Source organism: Triturus cristatus, chromosome 1_1 (assembly GCF_964204655.1).
Source record: "Triturus cristatus chromosome 1_1, aTriCri1.1, whole genome shotgun sequence".
NCBI classification, from domain to species: Eukaryota; Metazoa; Chordata; class Amphibia; order Caudata; family Salamandridae; genus Triturus; species Triturus cristatus.
In genome coordinates this window covers 916,737,628-916,763,112 of record NC_140579.1, presented here as the reverse complement: position 1 = coordinate 916,763,112, position 25,485 = coordinate 916,737,628, and the positions used below count along the sequence as shown (strand labels likewise).

The 25,485-nt window shown below is 47.8% G+C and overlaps 2 protein-coding genes across 2 annotated transcripts in view; both read right to left on the bottom strand.

The window, feature by feature from the left end:
• The window catches only part of PLEKHA6 (pleckstrin homology domain containing A6), a 933,224-nt gene that overhangs the window by 837,602 nt on the left and 70,137 nt on the right, over positions 1-25,485 (bottom strand). The window lies entirely within an intron of this gene.
• Positions 1,290-2,285, bottom strand: LOC146871281 (tubulin-specific chaperone C-like). Its single transcript, XM_085599741.1, has one exon. The coding sequence runs from the start codon at positions 2,268-2,270 to the stop codon at positions 1,290-1,292; it is 981 nt and encodes a 326-aa protein (XP_085455867.1). The 5' UTR covers positions 2,271-2,285.

Below are 25,485 nucleotides of genomic sequence, written 5' to 3'. Positions count from 1 at the left end.
GGTAAGCCAAGAGCGTGAATTTGAACCGGCATTCAACGCCAGCGAATATCAAAAGAAAGCAAAGTAGTTGACTAGCACATGGCAATGAACAAAATAGCTCACTGTAGGCTGTGTTTTCTATATATGCATCTACTTCTCCCAGTAGGTTTCCATGTAACCCTCTATTGGCCCTGCAAAGCCTGGGGTCCAGGGAAGGAGGTCTGGCATAGCTAAAAGTGGCAGCACTCACAGTCTCGTGATCCCAGCGAACGTTACAACTCTTCTCGTCAGGAGCCAGGTTACGGTCCCTGCCCATCAACTCGTCGAGTAGCTGAGCGGCTGACAACATAATTCAGCCCGCGTACTCCAGCTCAAGCTGTTCGTGTACCTGAAGCCTCTGTGACTGAAACACAAGAAAATGGTGGCACGAGTGACGTCGAAGCCGACAGAGGACTAATAAAATGTGCAAATAAAGGGGCCATTTTGAAGTTGTACTGTGACGACATGATTTTTCGGAGCCTTAGGGATGTTAACCCATATCAAACTTGTTTCATACTCCTATTATTTGTGGTATATTTTTTAACGCAACTACATGTATATTTTAGAATACTACAAAACACAGGCCCATGAAGATGTTCCACAAAAAAACAGCACGTTCTTTCTGATTCTTATTGAACGGATCAAAAAATACACTAATTATTTGACGGAGATTCAGTTAATAGGGGCGAGCGCTTAGTACGATTTCCGTTCGGAGGTGGCTCATTTCTTCTCCCAGAATACAACTGTATTTTGAAGTCCGTTGCTAGTAAACACAAGTTTTTACTGAATCAGGGGGCGTTACCGAGTTTGACGTGACTAAGGATTAACACCATTTTAGTCACAGCAGGAATTGAAGCATGTGCAGCAGGAGCTGCGAGTCCGTGTACAAACAGAACCAGAACTCGATCATTTTTTTTTCTTTCTTTTTTTAAAAAAAAATAAAAATAAAAATAAAAAAAATCGCAAGGAGAGTTTGGTTTTTATAAGTGCAATGCTTGCAAATGTGCAAAGGAGGACAGACAGGTACGCTGAAGCAGAGAACGTAAGTCAGTTATATTTAACGACAGTCAATGAGTTTGGGGTTTTGCCAACAGTTGTTAATAGTACATCACATTTCAGTGGCCCTCGGGCAGATCAGAGAGAAGTAAAAATCACGCCCTAGTAACTTGTTGCTTCCGTACAAAAAGCCAGGCTTGAGGGTTTGCTTTGGTGAATGTGTAAACAGCTTCGAAGTCATGAATCGGACCCCTGTGTCCTACTGGCTCACTACTTCAATCCCACTGCACCCGCCGCTCTTCCTCGGGCACGATGCCCCAGTTGGGCGACGCTGCATCCCGGGCCAGCCAGTCGAAGTCATCCACCTGACTCCAGTGATTGCGGGAGCGATCCAGGCCAGCGCGAAGGTAGTCCTCGGTCATGCCTGCGTAGTTCCAAGTGAGTGGCGCAAAGCCCAGGCTGCGGCTGTCTTCGATGATGGCCCGGCACGTGACATGCAGGTAGATGCGGGTGTCCGTGCTGCGGTGCACCCGTAGTTGCTGACAGGGAAAGGTCATTTCGCAGTTGTGGCACTCATCCATAAACACGGAGCTAGAAACTGGTCCACAGAGAACTGTGCAACCGCGCAGCCCTCGCATGTGCAAGGTACCAGGGCTTCCCTGCAATTGTACCCGGCAATCCCGCAGATTTGCTAACTGCACGTCCCGCCCGCATAGCTCTTCCCCACTCAATGCCAAGCTCTGGCCCTCGAGGCCGCGGAAGCCACAGGTGTGTTCTGGCTCCGGCAACGGGGCAGGGGCGGTGATGGGTTCCAGTTGAGCAGGAGCGGGCGCCGACGGGGTCTCTTTACGCTCACGGGACTTGAAGGCGAATTTCTTTTTGGGCTGCAGTTGCTCTCTGCGATCAACCAGAGCCACATGCAGTCGCTGCAGCGCATCCTGCGCCTGCTTCACGTCATAAGAAGGTAGGAAGCGCAGGCTGTCATTCACCAGCTTCTGAAGAGCCTGAAGTCGGACCCCAGCATCCTGCAGCTCGGCTTCCCACGGCTCCTTCCCTGGATCATCTCCTGACTGTAGTAACTGCTCTAGAGCATCACGCTCGGGCCCGAAGGAAGCTTGAAAGAAGTCTCGCTTCTCTTCATCCACAGTCCGACGCTCCTTCTCCTGCCGTCGCCTCTCCGCCTCCTGCTGCCGCTCCAAATCACGCCGGAGCAGCCGCTCTGGGACCGCTGTGCTACCGCTGGACGTTAGCACCATATCGCTTCCCGGCGTAGTCACTCGATCATGGCAACACAAAGGTGGTTAAAAGGAGAGAGGCAGCTAGCAAGCTGTTTGCGAAATCAACAAGATTATAGAAAACTAACTTAGTGACACAGTCCAATCAGAATGAAGAGTTGGAAAAAAGAAAACTTTGGGATACTCTGTGGAAGACTTTAAAACACGACGAGGGCACCGGAAGACACCACCGCCTTTCTCCGAGGCACAGCAGAAAATGCCTCGGAGAAAGGGAGTGTCCTTTTCGGATTGGGGGGCGTGTTTTGCTGTTGTCTCCTCCCTGAGACTTCTCACAAAAAACACGCCCCCCGATCCGAAAAGGACGGGGCAGGATCGGAGTGACGGGACCTCTTCTCCAATGGCTGGCCAGCATTTACTAGGCCAGCCAATGGAGAACAGGGAAGAAGAGGGGCGGGTTCAAGCCCCTCTTCACCCAAGTCATTATGTCTCGCGAGCGAGACTGCGCAAGCGCAGCCATCGCTAGCCGAGACCTAAAAAGGATTGTTATGCACATAGATACAAACAGGCCCAGATTTACAAAACTGTCACAACGCAGCACAACACCCAAAGTTGCTGCGCTGCATTGCATGGCATAAGAAGGATAGCGTAGGAAAGCACCAAATCTACTAAGGTATGGTACTGTCCTACTCTCTCCCTAGTGTTGGCGCACAATCAGTCCTGCCTTCATAGGAACCTCAAGGCAGGACAGGCACGAGATGCAAATGCATCCTTGCTAATAACAAAAGGGCCATTAGCATCTCAAGAGACCTGTGTGCTCTTAATCCCAGAAGTCTGGCAACTTCCCACACTGGGGGATGGGGCTTGCGCCTAACAACAAACCTTCCTGGGGTTCCTGGGAGGCCGCATAGGATGACATTGACTTGAGACACTGATGGCAACAAGGATAGGGCTGAGGTGTTCAAACAAAGGCTGTGTCTGAACACAGATTTGATCCCCCTGCAGTTTTATAATAGCAATAATTAAGCAAAGTGTTCGATTCAAATGGAATGGCTCATTTTACTATGCACTTTCTTATATTTTTAGTTAATGAACTACTGATTTTTCATGACTTGTGCAAAGGGAAAGGCTTTAATGTCTCATAGAGCCCTCCACAAGGTGAACACTAATATTTACTGTATTGCGTTTTTATAAGCTGCTGACATCATCTACAATTCGCAATGAAAATGGAGATATTTGGGGAAGGAAAAAATGACCAGACAGGGAACCTGAACATATAAGGTGGAGATCATTGAGCGACATGACAGAAGACAACATGGGATGTTGAGGAGTGCGATAGGATGAGGTGAAAACCTGTGAAGTGTATGGAACTGGATGACTGCGCATAGGAAGTAGAAAGATTAGAGCAAGCAGGGAGTGAAAGGGCTGAATCAGGGCGAGAACTACAAGAATGGCATTGGAAATATGTAAGGTGGTTCAGATGGGGACCTTTGAGTGATTTTTTAAGGAGAAGAGGCACCTTACATCTAACATTTGCAAACACCCAAGAGGGAGATTAGAGAGTTAAGGAGGAGATGTATTATCAAACGGAACTGCATATTGAAGTCCTGATTACGAGTAGTGTGGTCCAGGGAGTTCAGAAATACTGGACCAGAATGACCATTTCTGGCTCGTTTATTTCTCCCCCGTTCTTAGGCCCCGAATAGCAACTAAACGCATGGACTGTAATTATCAATCCATTTTTCACTTGCAGATAAGTGATGATTCTGGGCCTGTTCCCAACCCATTTTGCTCTGCTTTGAGCAGGAATGAAACATGCATGGAAATGTGGTTTTACTGAGTGCATTTGTGCACCTGGTAAAGCTTGGAATCAGATGGGGTGGTATCTCCCTGTGGCTAACACTTCACTTGACTTGTAATCGACCCAATAGTGACTTTTTAAGTAAGAGAGAGAGAAAACATCCCAAAGTGAGAACGTCCATAAAGGTATGAAATATCATCAGTTTAAATATATGAGCTATGAATTAGGTAAAAATAAATCTAGAGAAATATAAAACTCAGGCTGGATTTGGGAAGGGGTAGGATGAGCTAGGAAAGGGGTCATTTAAAATTCATTGCCTTCCCTCTAAGGTTTCCAGCATTCTTCATTTTTTGTTGGCTATGTATGTATTTATATGCACGTATATGTTAATGTACAGGGTCGATGACAAGCATAGAGGGCCTGATTTAGATCTCGGAGGATGGAATGTTCCATTAAAAACATGATGGATACTCCATCCTCCGTATTATGATCTCAATAGCATGTAATGGGATCGTAATACGGGAGATGGGATATCCGTCATGTTTGTGACAGAGTATTCCCCGCCGCCAAGATCTAAGTCAGGAGCAAAGTCAACCACTCATAGGAGAGACAGCTGGGTTGTGAACAGTTAAAGCAGTGTGATGTAGTGTTTCGTAAAGAGGTGAGTCTTCAACTCTTTCCAAAATTGAAGCAGCGGTGGTGCGGTTCTGAAGGATATAGGGATGTTGTTCCAAATCCTGGGTGTATACATGGGAAAGGCATAATGTCTTGTGCCTTTTCCTATTTACATTCCTTATTTTGCAGTCTGGCGGTATCCTGGCTGTGCATGTACTAAAAACCTCCAGAGATAGTGAGCTTGTCTGCAAAATAAGCGGGAGTGCTTGTTGTGATGGCTTTGTAAAAGACACTGCTTGTTTTGAAGATGGTGCAGGCCAGCAATGGGGCCCAATGTAATTCCATTAGGATGAAAGTGATGTGACCATATTTCTTCAGGCCCTGAGTGAGATGTGCTATGGTGTGTAGGATGCTCTTAAAGGGTGCCAGTGGGGGAGTCCAGGAGGCCATGGAGCAGGGCGTCACCATATTCATGCAAGATTAAGAAGTCTTCAACAGCAGTTTTGAAGTTGCTTTCAGGATGAAACAGTTTCCCTTTTTTCGGAAGAGAGAGCTAGAACCAGGCCACCTTTTGGGGAAATGTGTTCCTTGAGGATGTGGTTGGTGTGCAGGGTGAATCAAAGTAACTTGGCATTTGTTGAAAGGTTGAGTTCAAAGCTGTCAAGGTTCAAGTCATTGAGCCAGGTTAGTATGGTGTCAGGTGCGTTGCTGCATTCCTGTCTGAAGCATTTATTCAATAAGCTAGTGTATAATGGGAGATGCAGTGAATGCAATTCAGTTCAAACATTTGCACTAATGTTCTAGATTAGAGTGGTTCATATAATGAAAAATTTATTTTACCATGTTGTCCCCTTGTAACCATGGGATTTAATTTTCATTTTTTGATCCTAGTTCTTATTAAAACGTTAGGACCTGATCAACAGAATTGACTATACCCAGTTTACCTGGTAGTTTTGGATGTTGCTTCTTCCTGTGTGTTGCATCTATGCACCTTTGTGTACTTATTTCCCCTTGCCACTCTATGTTGCTCTCTGTTGTCCGTGTACTTCTTCTTATCCCCTTCTGGTTATGCTCACCTTTGTGTACTTCCCTCTGTTGCTTTGTCACCTGTGTGCTTCTCCCCCAACCACTCCATGTTGTTGTATTGCTTGTTGCTCCTGCTTCCCAACTTTGCACTCAGTTTTGGTTCCCCACGCCATCCTCTCTTGCCCTTTTTTTTCCCCTCCCCACCCTATACTCCCCCTTGGCTTCTGGCCTGTATGCTTCTCTCTCGCCCGCCCCATGTTGGTCTCTTGCTGATTGCTTCTCCTTCCCTCACCTGTGCCCTTGTATTGCTCCAACCCTTCCATATAGCTTCCTCTGTCCTGTGTTGCTTCCCCCATCCACTTAAAAAAAATGCTTTTGTACGTTTGTTTTCTATTTAGCTACAAATTCAACATGGATCTGCATGCGAACATAAAAAATACCACTTGCTTCGTTTTGTAGGTGTATGCCTACAAAATTATGTGGGCAGCGGCTGTGTCAAAGGTCTGGGGTGATCATGGGAGATGGAACAGCTTGGCAGATAGAAGGTCCAGGAAAGCAGGTACAGTGGAGCAGAGGGAGGCAGGAAAACAGGTGCCACAGGGAAGGCAGGAAAAAGAAAGCCTGGTGGGGGTTGAGGTGTGGAAAACAAGTAAAGGAGGAGTAAGGAGAGGGAGGGGCAAAAAGACATGTGTCACAAAGAGAGGGTGGTCAGCAGAATGACCGCCATCGGAGGGGTGGGGCATTTTCTTTTTTTTGTGCAAATCTTGAAATCACAAAATCTTAAAGGATCAACCTAGGAGTTAATATCTAAAGACGTGCCTCTCATTCTCCTACATGTGCCATACCATGAGTGTGTTGCTGCTGAATAAATCCCAAGGACTGCGACCTTCGCTTCAAAAATTGCTTCATTGACTGCGTAGGAAGGAGAAACAGCTCTGTTGGAGTTGTTGACCCACTTTGTGAAGTCCTGTGAGCCTTCAGACATTCATCCCACTGGAGTACCATCTTCTTGCTGTGACTTCAGCTGCCCAAACTGTGACAGTCCGTCTATCTGTCCACTCCACACCCATTCATTATGCCTGCCCCTTCCCAACCCAAACTCCTCCCATTATTACCAGAAGTAAAAAACTCTCTATCCCCTGGAGACGTTCCAACAGGTCGAACCAGCTGGAATTTAACTGGGGTAAAAATATTCCTGATTAGCACTGGCACATGTGGCATTTTGGGTGGTTTAGCTTCAAAATCCACACGTATTGCCTGATTTTGGATGGCGAAATTTGTAGTAGGAGATCATTTTCCCACTTAGTAAATACCAAGCCCTGCTTTGTTTTATATCGTGCAATACTTATCTCCAAACACCTTAAGTCAGTTAGAAAGACGATCTAAGATTGTACTATGAAATCGTATGACCATAGGAAACCAGACACTGCATTGTAGTAGAGAGGACTGCGTTGCAATATTAGTTTCGCTCCACCATCCTTGTTTGAAATATTGCCTGAAAGTGTTGTTTTTATAGCGGCGACTTTTAAATTGCGACTGCATGCTTTTTTAATTCGCTTTTGTATTGTTTTTAAATACTGTAATCACAGTTGGATTTTTAATCAGTGACTGCACTTTTCCTATAAGCGCGCTTGTGTTGTTCCTAACAGCAGAATTATAGGTGGTGAACTGCCGCCGAACGCATTTTTGCACACAGCATAACTTTGCACACTGTATACCACTCACTGACTGTATTGTGGCCGCCGATTGTTCCTTCTGCTATCTTGACGCTCGACCCAAGCGGACCCGGCTAGGCGGGTCCGCATCGCACCTGGGCTTGACGCATTAGTTAGGGTGGGCGGGGCCAATACATTTAAAAGTGGCGCTGAGACGACTGCGCAGCGGCCGCGCCGGTGGCGCGCCGAAGGCGCGCCAAAGGCAAGCCCGTCCGCGCCCGCTCAGCGCCCAGCGCCGTAACCCCTGCCCCCGCTCATATTCACCTTTACAGTAGAGGCGAGCTGTTGGCGCTGGATACTGTACCATGTAGGTCCCATGATTGGGACCCATGTGGGGAATCCTTAGAGCCTGGACCCTGCACTAGATGTGACTTCCAGAAGGAGGGGCAGCATATAGGGGTGGGAATGAAGTGTGCGAGGAACAGCCAGCACATAGCAGTGGCAGTGAGTAAGCACCCAGAGGACAAGCACATTACAAGAACTAGAACATCGCAAACACTTAGCTGCATCTTGGTAAACGTACGCTCTCTGCATAAACACAGCTATCAAATCTATGACTTGATCAAACGCAGTGCGCCTGACATACTCTTTTTAACCGAAACCTGGACGGATAGTTCATCAGGTCCAGACTGGAACTCTGCCTTGCCTACAGGATATGTGGTTACCTCCCAGGATAGAATAGGCAAAAGAGGGGGAGGGATAGCTATTGCATATGCAACACATCTAAAAATTCGTACGGAGACACACCTAGATCTTCCCGCAGAAGCTTTCTTCTTCACTATCTATGTTGGCAACTCTTATAAGTGTCAAGGAGTATTAGTCTATCGTACACCTGGGCCCAAGACTATTTTTCCAGAAAAGCTCATGCAACTCTTAGAATCTCGGATAGACTACCATCCGTTTATGATTCTAGGTGACTTTAACTATCATCTAGAGCTTACGGATCAGCCAGATGTGGCCGTGCTAATTGAAAATCTAGCAGCATTAGATTTTAATCAGGTAGTCAAGAGCCCGACGCATAGTTTGGGCCATACCTTAGACGGTATCTTCACTAACAATATGAATCTGGAAATAGTGAATACTATGATTCTCCCCTGGTCTGACCATAGGGCTGTTTTATTCAACATTGCAACCGGAGCACCAGTGTGCGCCCAGGGCCCTAGGCCAGGCAAGCAGAAGATTAGACCATGGTCTCAGGTGACCACTGACAATCTCTGCTCTGCTCTGGGAGGTTTGCGTCTTACTCATAGCTCAGACTCTTCGGAGGCTGCTTTGCTCTTCAAGGGTTGGCTGGCGGCGGCGGTGGACAAAGTAGCACCTGAGAAGCTGCTGGGTTCCAGAAGAACTCAATCATCTGCGCCATGGTATAACAAGGAGCTTAAGGCCCAGAAGAGCATTTGCAGAAGGGCAGAGCGCAGATGGAGAAGGGACTATAGTGTGGAGGGCAAAGAACAGTATAATTGCGCTCTCACAGCCTATAGGGCAGCAATAATTGCAGCTAAAAGCGCTTTTCTTGCCACCAAGATCAGGGAAGCCGGTAATTCAGCAAAGGAGCTTTTTAAGACCATATCGGCTCTTTCTAAGCCTCCTCAAGACAGCACATATCGGCCTGACCTAGCAACATGCCAAAAATTAGCTATGTACTTTCAGGAGAAAGTTCAGATCATCCATAGCGATTTTATGAGCTCTTCTACCAATGTGGACTGTGGCGACCAGCAGCAGGCAGCTAATCTCAAGGACGACACGGGCTTTAGCAATTTCGCTCCCATTTCTGTGGAGGAAACGTGTAGGTTGATTACCATAACGAAATCAGGATCACCTCTCGACCCGTGCCCCCCAGCAGTATTTCATCGTGCGGCTGAGGTTATCGCTGGAGAGCTGTCCCCGCTGATAAATCAAGTAATCGCGTCTGGTAGTTATCCTTCAAGTTGGAAGAGGGCAATAATTAGACCATTGTTAAAAAAACCTGCTTTGGATCCGCACATCTTGAAGAACTACCGTCCGATTGCTGCACTCCCTTTGGCGGCTAAGGTCATGGAGAGGGAGTTAAACCGGGCCTTAACAGAATATCTGGTTTCCCATGAGCTGCTCGACCCTTCTCAGCACAGTTTTCGCGCTCAGCATTCCACGGAGTCAGCACTCCTGGTGGCAGCGGAGAAAATTCGTAGCGTCGTGGATGGGGGAGGTAGGGCAGTGCTGGTGATGTTAGATCTGTCTGCGGCCTTCGACACTGTTAACCACACGGTGTTGAAGCGCAAACTTCAGAACATTGGTGTGCAGGGAACCGCTCTGTCGCTCCTCTCTTCTTTTCTCGAAGGTAGGGAACAGAGTCTGCTATGGGATGGTCTACAGTCTAGCACTTTCCAGCTACCCTGTGGGGTACCGCAGGGTTCTGCCTTATCACCAACACTTTTCAACATCTACGTAGCCTCCTTGGCCAAGCTCATCAGGAAATATGGTTTTACCATTATCTCCTATGCTGACGATTCCCAGCTCATAGTCTCGACCATGGATCATTCTGAACAGGTGGCTCTTAAATTCCATAGCTGCCTGTCTGAGATTATGAGCTGGATGCGGGAGAGTTTCCTGAAAATTAATACAGAGAAGACCGAGATCATTGAGTTTGGCCAGGGAAGCCCGGTGTGGAATGGATCTTGGTGGCCGGTGGAGGCGGGGGAATGTCCCAGTCCCGTCTATAAAGTCAGGAATCTGGGTATGCTCTTTGACAATCAACTCAATTTCTCATCACATGTCAGCAATCTTGCTTCAGCATGTTCCTTTTTAATAAGGACGTTGCGGAAGACTCTTCCTCTCATCGAATTTGACCTTCGCAAGATGGTGGTGGTGGCTCTTGTACTATCGAGACTTGACTACTGCAACGCCTTGCTGCTAGGCATAGATAAGACCCAGATGAAGAGGTTGCAGACTCTGCAAAATGCTGCTGCTAGACTCCTGATTGCTGTACCCAGAGACCATTCTATCTCTGGCGGCATCAAAACATTACACTGGCTCCCGATCCAGCAGCGCATAGAATTTAAGGCAATATGTTTAGTGCACAAGGCTATATTTGGAGGAGGAGCCAAGGATGTTCAGAAGCTTTTCGTTCCGTATGTGCCCAGCCGGGTTTTAAGGTCTACCACACAAAGCCTCATCAAAATAAATCGGATACGTAAAGTCAGATGGGGTGGCAGAGCCTTCTCTTTCCGGGCTGCTAGTCTTTGGAACAGGCTTCCTCATTCTATGAAATCATTAGGCAATCATTTGGCCTTCAGGAAACAGTTAAAAACATGGCTTTTTGACGAGACTCGCGGATGAAGACATCCTTTCTCTCTCTCTCTCTCTACCAGCGCCAAGACGCTCCGGCATACGTATGCGCTCTATAAATGACCATCCTATCCTATCCTATCCATCCTATCCTATTTTGACCTATTTGATTTTTGCTCCAAAGAGCTATGTAGCCTCGTCAGAAACGCTTGTCGATCTCGAACAAAGCATAGATATAGTTTATCCACAGACTCTTAAGTGGCAATTCTAATGTGACCTCAATTACAAAATATTACAAAGCATTTTGATTTTATATAGATAAGGTCTCTTTATGAAAGACATAACACCAAATGAACATTCTAACTATTGAAATTGTTAGCTGAGCCTAAACCAATATTCAGGAATTAGCCTTTGCTGGTTGACCTTGGTACCCCTTGAAAGTCAAAACCCTAAACACAAGATATTTTAGTGGTCTTGCAGTAGTCTGGTTTCTGCAGTTCCAAAGGTTGTGTGGCTGCCCTCGAGGTCACCAGAACCGGGAGACGTCACCTCACAGATGTCTTGAACCAGCTCCATGTACCATAACACTGTTGCTGTCTACACAACGTTAAAGGCTTTTCCAATGGGGAGCATGTGAACTCGCTGTGTTATAACTGATCAATGCGGATTACTCTCAGGAACTGCTTATCCGAGATTGTTTTGCAGAGAACCAGATGTGATATACACTATAAGAAGAGAAGCACAATTTGACAGGTACACTGATAGAAATAAAGCTCTTCTGTAGCCGTGATTGCAAGAGCGGCGCCGTCCATATCCAGAGAGGGACAGTGTTGTTACCAGGCGATGAAATGCAGGGAATTGATTTGCAGCGCTTTCTAAAATCTTATCTTGGAGCGCTCCAACTCCTTCCTTACACAGCCCACTGATAGACATGTGCCCCTTAGCCACGATTGTACACGCCCTCCTCCTTCCAAGCTCAGGGGCGTTTTACCTCGCGTCGTGCTTCTGAGTTGTGTACTGGCCCTTCGAGGGATCTCTGCACACCTGTGCTCGATGCCCGTTTTCGGGACCATTAAATATTGTCGTTCAGGAGATCCGTCACAGACACGTGTGCACAAACACACTTAGAGGCACGTGTGCAGACAGTGCACTGGGCTTGCACCGGCCGCTATCTCCACTCTCGGTGGTGTGCAGAAGCCACCACCGAGCCTTATCGCATCAGAGCGCGGCCGGCACACAGGAGGTCAGGGCGCTGTATCTGCAGTTTATACAGGTGCAGCTCCAGCCAGGCTTACAGAGAACAAGGGCAAACACCCAAGAGAACAGCCAGAGAAATACAACACCGCACCTGGAATCATCTCTGAAATAACAGGAGGTACTCCGAAGCCCAGCGAGCCTGGTAGTCAATTTAGGGGTTGCTCTCCTCCAGGCCCGGCTCCAGGAATTTTTATTTGGGTGGGCCAAGAGTGCATTTGGGTGGGCCACTACGGGCTCAACTTGTCGCATATATGTCTGGGCAGGCCTGCTTCAGGGCCCTCCTTTATCATCTTGTCTTAGTCTTATAAGGCCCAGTAAAACGCACTCTTTTCCAAATCTCTTTCTCAATATTATCACTCTCAAAAAGTGTTTTTTCCATGTAATGTTCCTTTGATGGGAAGAGGAGGTTTCTGAGGTGGGAGTATCAGGCAAGTGACACTTCTCGGGCTCCATCTGTGCGAGCCTTCAGGGAGAATCCATCTTCATTACTATCTCCACCTGACCCCGGACTCGGCAACACTCTCCCTTACAGGCTTGATTATCCACTACTCCTCTCCAGTGCACCTTATCTCACAGCTGACCTTGGGCCCCAGCCCCATATCAGGCACCATCAGGCTCCACTTTCATTTTTCCCGGTAAAAACATTAGTAAAATCACCTTCAAACTTAAAACATTGAATATAGCAGTAAATATAATTAGCACGCACTTTAAAGTATGTTCCACAGTAGCCCTTATGACCCGACTGCTAATTAAATAAACAAAAACAGAAAGGCCATGACAGGGCCGGCTTTAGCGCTGATGCGAAAGTCTTTTTTGACGCCGCACAAATAACCTCTTTCTCCGTAAATACCTTTACTACCACCTTCCAACAGTGGCCCTCATCCCTCCATGGCCCTCCCTATTGACCTCCTCCTCGGATTCCCTCACTACCACACGCCACAAGTGCCCCTCATCTCCCCATAGCCCCTCCCCCTCATGACCTCCTCCTTGGATTCCCTCACTGCCACCCTCCACCAGTGCCCCTCATCTCTCTGTAGCCCCTCCCCCACATGACCTCCTCCTCAGACTCCCTCACTACCACCCTCCACCAGTGCCCTTCATCTCTCCCTAGCTCTCCCCTCCACCCCATGACCTCGTCAGATTCCCTCACTGCCACCCTCCAACAGTGCCCCTCATCTTTACGTAGCCTCTCTCTCATATGCATTTCGTTTGTTGTATAGCGCAACTCATATCAGTGGAGTGTGTGTCAGTACTTTACACCACGCACACATTATACAGAGACAATGAATCATACAAGTATATAAATCAGTCTACAGGGAATGTCACATAAGCCAATGAGGATTACAAGGTGTAGGAATCACATGTCATCCATACTGGTGGGCCAGATATTTTAAGAGGGTTTCTTCTCGGGAAACACAACCTTAGGATTTAAAGAGTATTTCATGGGGGTCAGCTTTATGATATCTGCCCAGACATACTCATTTTAGCAACATTACAATAATGAAAGACTGAGGAAGTTCTAACTATATCACAAAACAAAAAAAGCGAAGTTCTAACTATACCATTCATGTTTGTATGCAGCTCTTTGATGACAGTTCATTGGTCACTGTCCTATGTTAGGATTGTTACTTCTGAACTGCAAGTAACACAATCTCTGTGACAAAGGTGTAACCCACTGAGCTATCCATATAAAATACAGTTCATCTGCATTTAAAAACTACTAACAGACAAATGATTGCTCTCCAGCAGGATCATTAATCACCAGCGTTATCTGGGCATTTTGTATTGTCTTATTGTTGTCCTGCATCAGCCATGATAATGATAGCAACTGTTTAAATGAAGCACACACGAAGTATGTGTCCCGCTGGTCCTGTGCAGATTTTAAAAAGAAATAGTAACACATTCTCTTACCTACTCCATTAGTCAAACTTTGTGTCACAGCCTGATGTGATAAGCTGCTGCAGGGGTCAGGAAAGGTGAATAGGAATAAACAAACTTCTTTTTTCCTGCACTGCATAGAAAAAGAAATATCCACACAGCAGGACAGTAGGCAAAGGTTACTGGTGCCAAACAAAGGATTTGTCCCTTTTGCCCCGTGGAGATGAAGGGGTGAAAAAATAAACAAAGCCTTGTTAACATGTAAATGGTCTTTTAAAGACTTGTGAAGTACTCGGGTGCGGCTGCGATAATCTCAAAAACGATCTGTGTGTGCGCACGCCCGGGAAGCTGTATCAGCTAGGCCTGGGCCAAAAATCCGTTCCGCTCGTGGAAATTGCGTTAATTTGGCATTTTCGCGTTCCGCGTAAAGCGCGAAAATGTCAAAATTTCCGCAATCCGCATCTTACCGGTAATTTTTTTCTTGCTCGCGCTGTAAAAAAATACATTCTTGCGTGCGCGTGATCGCCTTACCTGAATCCCCGCGTTCGCCGACAAGTTTTCCTGACCCGGTCGCGTTCTCCACGAGATGTTGGATTGTTGGTAGCCATTTTGCGCTGTCTCGCGACAGTTCGCGCCCGCATTAACGTCATTTGTCGCGCGATCAACGTCTTTCTTCTCGCGATCATGCACCGCGAGAAGATTGAGATCTCGAACACGTCATTCTCCACCGAGAGAATGAGGACGCGGGCACGTCTAATCGAACGCGAAAAGGAGAAAGAGACCCCGAACACGTCATATCCAACGCGACAGGGAGCGAGAGAACGCAATCAAGTCATTTTGGACACGCCATTGACATCCGGCGGAAGTAATGTGAAGCTCGAGAACTCGAACATGTAAAATTTTCAATTTGGAGAAGAACATCAGCTCTAGCAGCATGAAACCTTCTGCAAATGATGATTTTGGATGAAAACAACTCCTCAGATTGACATTTGGCTGTCCTTTTTTGTGCAAGGAGTCCTTTTTTAAAAAGGTGGGCCGAGGGAGGAAGTGCCACAGAATCTCCAACTTCCTGTTCCTGTCCAGCAGGCTCATCCAAGTGCTTTGTCCATCTCCTGCTCATTCTGCCTTTGGATTTTGAGCTGGAAAGATCACTCTTTTGGCTGCTGCATAATTGCAATTGGATTTGAGGATTTTTTAATTGGATATTTTACAAGTAAGTGGTTGTTGTGTCTGTTTCATTGTGGGCATTGCAGTTGTTGTAACTACAATTTATTTTTGGTAACTATCATCATTCGTTTTTTTAAAAATGTTGTGGGTAGTAGCAGTCAGTAGTAGGCCCGAGCTAGTCATGGCCTCATGGGTGTGTGCATGATGAAGCAACTGTTCCTTTGGTGTTTTTTGAATGTATTTCATTTTCAAGCATCATTTAGGGCCTGGATGGCATTGGATTTAGTTGGGAAATGTGTTGTTTTGGGGTGGGCTTTCTGATGTTGTTGGGCCTGGCAATGTGGCTGGTGGCCATTTTGAAGCCTAGGCCTGCAAGCTTGCCTGGCCTTGTCTGCCAACAGGCCTGCTTTCATCCAGTAGGATCAGAGCAGGTAGCCACAGCTTTATTAATCAAGTGTTTTCTGTGTGGTCTGTTGAATTTAGACATCAATTAGGGCATGGATGGCATTGGTTTACGTGTCTGTTCCCATTGTCGCAGGGCGGCGGGACACCGCGGACGGCGGGACATATCCGATGGGAGAGCAGCTGCTTGCGCTACCTGGGGGTTAACATTTATCATACCCAGGCAGATTTGTTGGAGGGGAATGTCGGCAGGGCGCTTCGGGGACTACAGGGTAGTATGGGATTTTGGAGTACACTCCCGCTCTCGTGTGCCGGGAGGGTGGCGTTGCTGAAAATGGTAGCGCTGCCACGCCTTCTTTATTTTTTCCGCACACTTCCTATATGGATCCCGGCGTCATATTTTGCGCGCTTACGGGCTCTTTCGACGGGGTTCATTTGGGGGTCAGGACGGCGACGGGTGGCGCTGGCCACGTTGCGGAGGCCACGAGCGGAGGGGGGCTTGGCAGCCCCCGACTTTGAATGGTACTATCTGGCGGCGCAGCTCCAGTGGCTCACACAGGCGGTGGCCCGGGAGTATCGAGGCCCTGAGGGCCCACGGGACAGGTTGATCCCACGGCATGTGCTGGCCTTCATTGTTCTCCAGTAGCGACTGGATCTGACTCAGCTGACCCTGGAGGAACGCACCCTCCGGCAGTGCTGGAATAGGTGCCAGAGGCGGGCAGCTATAGTCCGCCCGTACGCTCCGGAAATCCCCCTTGGGATGTGTACAGCGCTCCCGCATGGGGGAGATTGGTCGGGGCTAGCGATTTGGGAGGAGCTGGGGGTACAGATGGTAGGGGACCTTTACCGGGACGGTGCGTTATTGTCTTTCCAGGAATTGCTGGACGCCTATGGGCTCCCGCAGGGGGATTTTCTGCTCCATGCGGCTTTGGTGGCGAGTATTCAGAAGCATTGGAACATGGGGCTGTCGGAACCCCCGACCGCGGCGGGTTGTCAGTATGTCATAATGGCAGCAGGGACGGCCAAAGCCATCACATGCTTATACCGCAGATTATCGACGGAGGGTTTGCAACCTCTGGCCGCCCTGCGAGAAAAGTGGGAAAGGGACCTCGGGAAAACGATACCGGAAACCACATGGTCTATGCTAGTGCGGAGGGCCTGGAAGGGGACTCGGAACGCACGATTCCAGCTCGTTCAGTTTTTCCCATTACATAGGGCGTATATGACGCCGGCCAAGATCCAGCAATACTTTGGTGGAGCGCAATCTCCGTGCCCTCGATGTGGGGGAGAGGGGGTAGATTTTCGCCACATGTTTTGGGCCTGTCCACAGTTAGGCGATTATTGGGCTGAGGTAGTGGATTGCCTGAATCAGGTGACAGACCGCTCTCTCACTCCAGAGATGGGGACATGCTTGTTGCTATGGTTTCCCCGCACGAAGGTCACTAGCAGGTTCTATGATCTGGGGCTGATATTAGCTAAGAGAGAATTGACCCTGCACTGGAAATCCAGGGGGGGGCCTAGCTATGTGCGGTGGAGGGCAGCGCTAGTGAGATGGGCGGGGGCGGAGGGTACACTCCGGGTGCAGATGGCTCTGAGGGGTGACGATGAGAAAGCGTTAGCGACGGCAAGGGCATGGGAAGCGCTGGTAGTGGAGCTCCAGGGGCTGATGTCTGAGGTAGAGGAAGAAGGGAGTGCTTCGGATCGGCAAGAGGCGAGGGGACCTGGGGATTGAGTTGGGAAGGGGATGGGGGCGGCCCCCAGACACATACCAGAGGCCTGGACACGAGGGACGATTTGCTTACATAGAGAGGAGGTGAGCGACTGCAATTGAACTCCAGGGTCGGAGGGGCACATCAAGGGTGAAATGGGGGACAGGGGTGCACTGACATAGGGGGGGAGGAGGGGGACGAGTTGGGATTGGGAGGGGGGCTGCTTTTACGGCACGCGGGAACCAGTGATGTAATGAACAGTTGTTGTCGATTTGGAAACTAATAAAAAATGTTTCAACAAAAAAAAAATGGATGGCATTGGTTTGAGTTGGGGAAGTGTGTTTTTTTGGGGTGGGCTTTCTGATGTTGTTGGGCCTGGCCATGTGGTTGGTGGCCATTTTGAAGCCTAGGCCTGCAAGCTTGCCTGGCCTTGTCTGCCAACAGGCCTGCTTTCATCCAGTAGGATCAGAGCAGGTAGCCACAGCTTTATTAATCAAGTGTTTTCTGTGTGGCTGTTGAATTTAGACATCATTTAGGGCATGGATGGCATTGGATTACGTTGGGGAAGTGTCTTTTTTTGGGGTGGGCTTTCTGATGTTGTTGGGCCTGGCCATGTGGCTGGTGGCCATTTTGAAGCCTAGGCCTGCAAGCTTGCCGGGCCTTGTCTGCCAACAGGCCTGCTTTCATCCAGTAGGATCAGAGCAGGTAGCCACAGCTTTATTAATCAAGTGTTGTCTGTGTGGTCTGTTGAATTTAGACATCATTTAGGGCATGGATGGCATTGGATTGATTTGGGGAAGTGTGTTTTTTTGGGGTGGGCTTTCAGATGTTGTTGGGCCTGGCCATGTGGCTGGTGGCCATTTTGAAGCCTATGCCTGCAAGCTTGCCTGGCCTTGTCTGCCAACAGGCCTGCTTTCATCCAGTAGGATCAGAGCAGGTAGCCACAGCTTTATTAATCAAGTGTTTCTGTGTGGTCTGTTGAATTTAGACATCATTTAGGGCAAGGATGGCATTGGATTGATTTGGGGAAGTGTGTTTTTTTGGGGTGGGCTTTCTGATGTTGTTGGGCCTGACCATGTGGCTGGTGGCCATTTTGAAGCCTAGGCATGCAAGCTTGCCTGGCCTGGTCTGCCAACAGACATGCTTTCATCCAGTAGGATCAGAGCAGGTAGCCACAGCTTTATTAATCAAGTGTTTTGTTTTCTGTGTGGTCTGTTGAATTTAGACATCATTTAGGGCATGGATGGCATTGGATTGAGTTGGGGAAGTGTGTTTTTTTGGGGTGGGCTTTCAGATGTTGTTGGGCCTGGCCATGTGGCTGGTGGCCATTTTGAAGCCTAGGCCTGCAAGCTTGCCTGGCCTTGTCTGCCAACAGGCCTGCTTTCATCCAGTAGGATCAGAGCAGGTAGCCACAGCTTTATTAATCAAGTGTTTCTGTGTGGTCTGTTGAATTTAGACATCATTTAGGGCAAGGATGGCATTGGATTGATTTGGGGAAGTGTGTTTTTTGGGGTTGGCTTTCTGATGTTGTTGGGCCTGGCCATGTGGCTGGTGGCCATTTTGAAGCCTAGGCCTGCAAGCTTGCCTGGCCTTGTCTACCAACAGGCCTGCTTTCATCCAGTAGGATCAGAGCAGGTAGCCACAGCTTTACTAATCAAGTGTTTCTGTGTGGTCTGTTGAAATTAGACATCATTTAGGGCATGGATGGCATTGGATTGTGTTGGCAAGTGTGTTTTTTGGGGGTGGGCTTTCTGATGTTGGTTGCCTTAAAGCCATGCTTTTGTTGTGTGTGTCTAGTGTGTGTTGGTGTGCAATGCATGCACCCTGCAGACCTTTTTGGGGCCTGTGAATGTTCGTATTTGCATTTTGTTGCATTAAAAAGGCAGAGCAGTGTGCTTTAGCATGCATCCTTTACCTGGCCTTTTGTCAGCTCCTGGTGTTTCCCAGGCCCCCTGCTTGTTTGTGATTTGTGAGTGTCCATGTGGCTGGTGGCTTTTTTTGTGTTGGGAGTTATTAGTGTCCTGCTTTTGCCATATAGGCCTGCATGGTTTTCCTATTGGCTTACTGCTTCCATCCATCCACCCCCTTTGCCAGCAGCAGCTCCATGGATGCTGAGATGCTCAAATAATTTAATGGCAAATAGGGTCCACCCCACTTCCATTACATTTGTATTTTGGTGGTTCTTATTAACTTTCCTATCCTTCCTGAGAGTGTAGTGTGTGACTGTACACAGAAGTATAACATAGCCCTTGTTGAAAAAAAGTCATAAATGGCTAGTCTATATCTTCTGTTTGCACTAGTACAGTAGTAAGTAACTGAACCACAACAACAAATGCAACATTTTACTGATGTTCTTCTCCAGGCTTATTTGCTTTTAGGTGCACAAAAAGCCAGAGGAGAAGGTGTCATCAGCATCACCCGGCTACCCGTTGTACTGCCAGCCAGACAGAAGTCCTGCTGCGCATCACGTCCACGTGTGACCAGAACTTGTGCATCTGCATCCTGCCTGACATCTGAAGAAGATGGTGTGATGTCGCTTCTCCTGTTCCATGAGATCTGGGTTCTATAGAACATAGAACCTAGAACTCAGCTTGTACCTGGAAGTCAGTTACCCTTATGGAGCTGATGGATGGGGTATTAATAATAAACCTCTACAACAACCTATACATGCGTTTCGTGTGGTACTATCCAGAAACATTACACTGGCGACGAGGATGGGATCTTTCAAATATAAAAGAATGCCGTTTGGTCTTGTATCTGCTGCGTCTGTGTTTCAAAGGGTCATGTCATCAATTTTGAAAAGTGTGAAAAATGTGAAATGTTGAAAGGGAGGTTTTTAGTCTTGGTTAGGTGGTAGCTGTACTACGTTATTCCTTATTTTGGGTATGGGTATGGGTTTGGTTCTAGTTCCTTCCCATAAAGAGTTAACGCAACCCCTACTCAGGGGTGGGTTTGTGGTTATGGTTCTCATAAAGCATTACACGCGGCTTCTTCATTGAGGCGGGTTTGTGAGTGTGATTCCCACTTACAGTTCCCTTACATGAGGGATGGTCATGGTTTGGGTACTAGCCCCTTTCCATAGTGCGTTACACGCAGCCTTTACTGAGGTGAGTTCATGGGTATTGTTCCCATTCGAGGTTTTTAGATTAGTTCTTTTTGGTAACCCGGACACGGGTCATGTTTCTTGGGTTTCCACCAGTTAACATAACATTTTACCCTCTCACAGGGTTGGTTTTGATTTATGGGTATGGTTCCCCTACACAGGGTGTATCTTCTAGTTTTATGGTCCCATATTCATCGTCATAGTTTTAGACCCTTACATTAGGGTGGACGTTAGGGTCTTAATCCCTGGTTTTTGTACCTCACATGAGGAGTGAAGTTTTGGCTTTTATATCCATCTTCACAACGTAGGTAAGTTTCCTTATGCTAGGAATCTAGATTTTCACTGAGTGGCTTACGGTAGGCTCTATCTGCACAGCGTCAATAGGAAGACAGAGAATACTCCGGAGGACATCACAAGATTCCACAGCTCCGCGTGACACCAAAAACTAGGTAAGGTGCGCGCGCTGTAATTTAAACATGAAAGTGGTAGTTGGAGAGATCAGGTCTCAACGTAGGCCAAAAATCTAATTTAAAAGACAAGTCTCACCTGACTTTGCCATGCTATTAGCCACTGCCATGGAGAAGCTGGAAATGTTCCAAATCTTGTCAGAAATGCTCCGTATCACATGATCTTTTGATATTTGGTTCCAATCAACAGGAACATGATATGTATGTGAGATTAGTACTTGGCAAACTTGAGAAAGCAGGTCTCACATTAAAATATGAAAAATGTAAATTTTCAGAACAGGTGAATTATTTAGGGCATTGCATCACAGCCTCTGGAATAATTCCTCCTGGTGTTGAGAATGTTTCAGCTGATTGTCTGTCTCGTTTAGTTGGTGAGGTAGGTGAAGAATGGATTGATGATGATTTCTTTGAAGAGGGAGTCAGTGTGTGTGAAATTACCTCAGGTGTTGTAAAAGAAAATGAGTGGAAAGAGGAATTAAGAAAAGATGGTGAGTTGGTGAAAGTTATGAACATGATTCAAACTAAAGGTTCAAATGATAATTCGCTATCAAAAGCTTGGTGATTGGTGGCTGATGAGTTATCAGTTGATAAAGAAATTTTGTTAAGAGGAAATAAATTGGTTCCTCCCTCTTCCTTAAGGAAAAGACTGATGGAGGAGGCACATCAAGGTCATTTAGCGATAGTGAAAACTAAGGAAAGGTTGAGAGTTAGTTTTTGGTGGCCTGCTATGGATTTGGAAGTTGAGCGTGAGGTTAGAGAATATCTACAATGCAAAATTAGTGATAAGGTTCTTACCCCGCACACTGTGCCCATGATTTGTAGAAGACTTCCCAATGGTCCTTGGGAGGATATTGCCATTGATATCGTTGGTCCTCTTAATGGAGAACATCGTACTCCATATTTAATTGTTTTGATTGATCTTTATTCTAGATGGGTTGAAGTCATATGTGTATCAGAGATCACCTCAAGTTGTGTCATTTCATTTTTACAGGATGTGTTTATGAGAGAAGGTTTCCCAAAAAGTATTTTATCGGATAATGGCCCCCAGTTCTGCTCAGGACAAATGAATGATTATCTTTCATCATGTGGTATCATTCATAAGAAATGTTCGATATATCATCCAGAAGGAAATGGGACAGTAGAAAGATTTAATAGAGTTATAAAAGAAAATATTCAACTTTCTAGAGTTAATTGTTTGAATTGGAAGGATGAATTACAAAAATGTATTTTGGCACATCGTTTCACTCCTCATACCTCTACAGGTAAAATCGCCTTTTGAATTATTTAAAGGTGTGAGGATTACGGGTCCGCAGCGCCTACCCAGCGTATAAAGACTACATGCCCCAGCAGCCTTAGCACCAGGAAGTGGGCGTCTATAACTAGACGCCAAGCGCGGCAGAAGGCGTGCGTTATTTTGAACCTCAGCGGCTGCAGACCTTGAAGCGAACTGCGGCCACCGCATCACGGAGGGAGTTGAGTGAAGCGGAGAAGCGGAAAGAGAAGCGGAAGGAAGCCCGTCAGGTGAGAGGTTCCTATTGCGCTCGGCGGAGCGAAAACCCGGATATTCCCCTGACCGCTGCCGCACCCTTTCTAGCAACGCTAGACTTACCCCTGTCCAAAGTCTTAAAGGCTCGGACGAGTCGTATTCCCCAGCGGCAGTCTAGGCAATCAAAGAAGCCTAACTGCTACCTCGGTGCTCGGATGAGCATGAATACCCGGAGGGCTCAGCGGAGTCCATTCCCAACCAGGCAGTAGCGCGGGAGACTCGGAGGGCTCACAGAAGCCTAACAAAACAACCCCAGTGCTCGGAGGAGCACGACGTTCAAGACAAGCTCGGAGGAGCTCAATATACAATCCATACACACAGGGGATTCGTACAGTGGAGAAGCCACTGGTGTTGTAAATATAGGAACCCTAGCGTGTTGATTCTCACCCTGGTGAAGGAGCGCTACAACGAGGGTGCAAGCGGGCGTCGGTGTATTCGCCGTGGAAGCCCTTCTAAGTTACTTTGCTTATTATTTCAGGACACAGGGGGAGAACTAACTTACGGGAACACGGTCTGACGGAAGACCATAGTTTCTTGCCAAATGGATATCAATGCTATCCACCTTGACATATTGTTTCATGTGACTGCTCGGGATGAGCTTGTTGTTGGGTCGTCATTGCCCAGGCAGAGAGTGGAATCTCTGATTATGTGCGGTTCACAAGGGGACACAGGTATATAGTTCTACCAGTGAGATATTAAGAGAGTAGACTGTTATGTGACCTATGTATGAAAATGTCTTATTTGTTTTCACAGGTTCTTGTCCCTGCTGACCCTTCCCCCATCCTTTCCCTCGCCTGATCACCTCTGGGCTCTGTAACCTTTGGTTGGAGACCGGGGATATCAGGAGGTAGACCTATATAGCATCACCCAGATCCTGAGGAGCTCTGCAAACCTGACAGAATAACGCACCCACGTTTGGTGCTCCTCCCGGTCCGGGGGTGTGGGTATGTCCTCCTTAGAGGACGTAGTACAGGCACTGGCATTAGTCCAGCAGGAACTAGTGGCATCGCGAGTGGAGACGGCATCTTTGAGAGACAGAGTAGACAGGCTGACCCGTAACCCTTTTGATGCGTCAGCTTCGAGTGGTCAACAAATCCATGTGACGGTGCCTCCGCCTATACCTCTGGCCAGTCCGGAGAAATATGCAGGGGACCCACAAAAGATTCAGATATTTCTGACTCAAGTCATGTTGCATTTCTCATGCAAACCCTCTTCCTTCCCTACCAATCACTCGAGAGTAGCCTTTGCCATCTCATACTTAGTGGGAGACGCTGCCTCTTGGGCTGTTCCGTTAGTCAGGAATAATGACGCCATCCTGTCGGATTGGGACGTCCTTCAGGACCGCTTTTGAAGGGGAGTTTGATAGGCGAACCACTACTTTTAGTACCGACAAGGAGCTTCTCTCCTTGAGGCAAGGTAAGAACGATCTGGTAACATATCTCACCTCGTTCAATCGATTAGTGGCGGAAGCAGCTTGGCCAGAGGAAAAACGCATGTCCTTGTTTTATCAGGGGTTGTGCGAAGAGCTTAAGGATGTGGTGGCACAGATAGATCCGCAGCCTACCTCCTGCGCGGCATTGATGAATTTGGTCCTGCGACTGGATGGTCGCAGGGCAGAAAGAGGAGGAGACAGGTACAAGGGGAGCGGGGGTACTACTAAGTATGCCCGGAAAGAGCAGACCCCCGTGTCCCTCGCTAGTGAACCCATGGAGGTGGGGGCCCTCCGAGCTCCTTTATCTCGAGCGGAAAGGGAAAGTCGTCGCACCCTAGGGCTATGTATGTACTGTGGTAAAAGAGGGCATTTTGTACGCGAATGCCCTTCCAAGCCAAAATCCCCCTCTGGGCCCTATAGAGGAAGAAGAGCCGCGGTGTCGACGCTGGGAAATGAAGGGAACAACCCCGAGATCGATGTGTCCTTGATACCAGAGAAAACAGTGTGGAAGATACCTTCCTTAGCCATGTCTCGGTCCACAGATACCGACGCACATATAGTATTACGGGCCGGGTTAGAAGTGGGTACTCAAGTACATCAGGTGTTAGTCATGTTAGATTCTGGAGCCACCAGCAACTTCATCGACAGCGGACTGGTGAACTTGCTGTCCCTGGGGGTAGTGCCTAGGAAATCCCCAGAGGAGGCTCTGGCGGTTGATGGTGAACCCCTGAAATCCAGGAGGATCACTCTCCACACCGAGAACCTAAGAATGACCTTACAAGACGGTAGTAGCCAACATCAGGAGGAGATTGAGTTCAATGTCATCGAGGCACCACAATACGAAGTCATCTTAGGGATGCCTTGGTTTGTGTGCCACAATCCAACCGTGGATTGGCAACAAAGAACAGTGAGGTTCCTTTCGGGGGATTGTGCAGAAAGGTGCTTAAGGGTTCATCAATCACAGGCGCTCGCTCTGACATCTCCCTGTTGCATAGCCACTGCCGCTGAAAAAGAGGTGGAGCTACCAAAGGAATATCTCAGATATGCCGAGGTCTTCAACAAGACGCAGGCGGAACGCCTCCCCCCGCATAGGCCTTTTGATTGTCGACTCGACCTGGTGGACGGGGCTGTCATCCCCACTTGCAGAGTGTATGCGTTGTCGGAACCCGAGACACTACACCTAAGGGAGAATCTAGATCGATACTTGGCTCTGGGGTTTATTAGACCTTCACGCTCCCCGGCGACATCGCCACTCTTTTTCATAGCTCCGTGGGGCCTATCATTTAGTGAGAGTCAGACAGGGGGACGAGTGGAAAACGGCATTTAAGACCCGTTTTTGGCTGTATGAATACTTGGTGATGCCGTTCGGGCTATGTAATGCCCCGGCGGCTTTCCAATTCTTTTTAAATGAGGTGCTGAGAGAGTATATGGACATCTTTGTAGTAGTCTACATTGATGATATCTTGATATACTCTGCTGCAGTGGAGGAACACACACACCATGTTATCTTGGTATTGGAGAAACTGAGGGCCAATCGTTTGTTTTCTAAGCTCAGCAAATGTGAGTTTGGGGTTACCACGGTTGAGTTTTTGGGGGTGATTCTGAATCCAGAGGGGTTAGGCATGTCAGACAGGAAGGTGCAAGCAATCCGTGAATGGCCCACTCCTCGTTCAGTGCGAGAGGTTCAATGCTTTTTAGGATTTGCCAATTACTACCGCAGGTTCATACAGGATTTCTCCCACATCGCGGTACCCATCACCAGGCTGCTTCGGAAAGGAGTGCCTTTCACTTGGTCGACGGAGGCCACGGAGGCGTTTGAATTACTGAAAACAAAATTCACCTCGGCTCCCATTCTAC

What these genes read in the sequence shown, in the direction of transcription:
- LOC146871281 (XM_085599741.1), bottom strand. Translation starts at nt 2,270, where the DNA reads ATGGTGCTAACGTCCAGCGGTAGCACAGCGGTCCCAGAGCGGCTGCTC.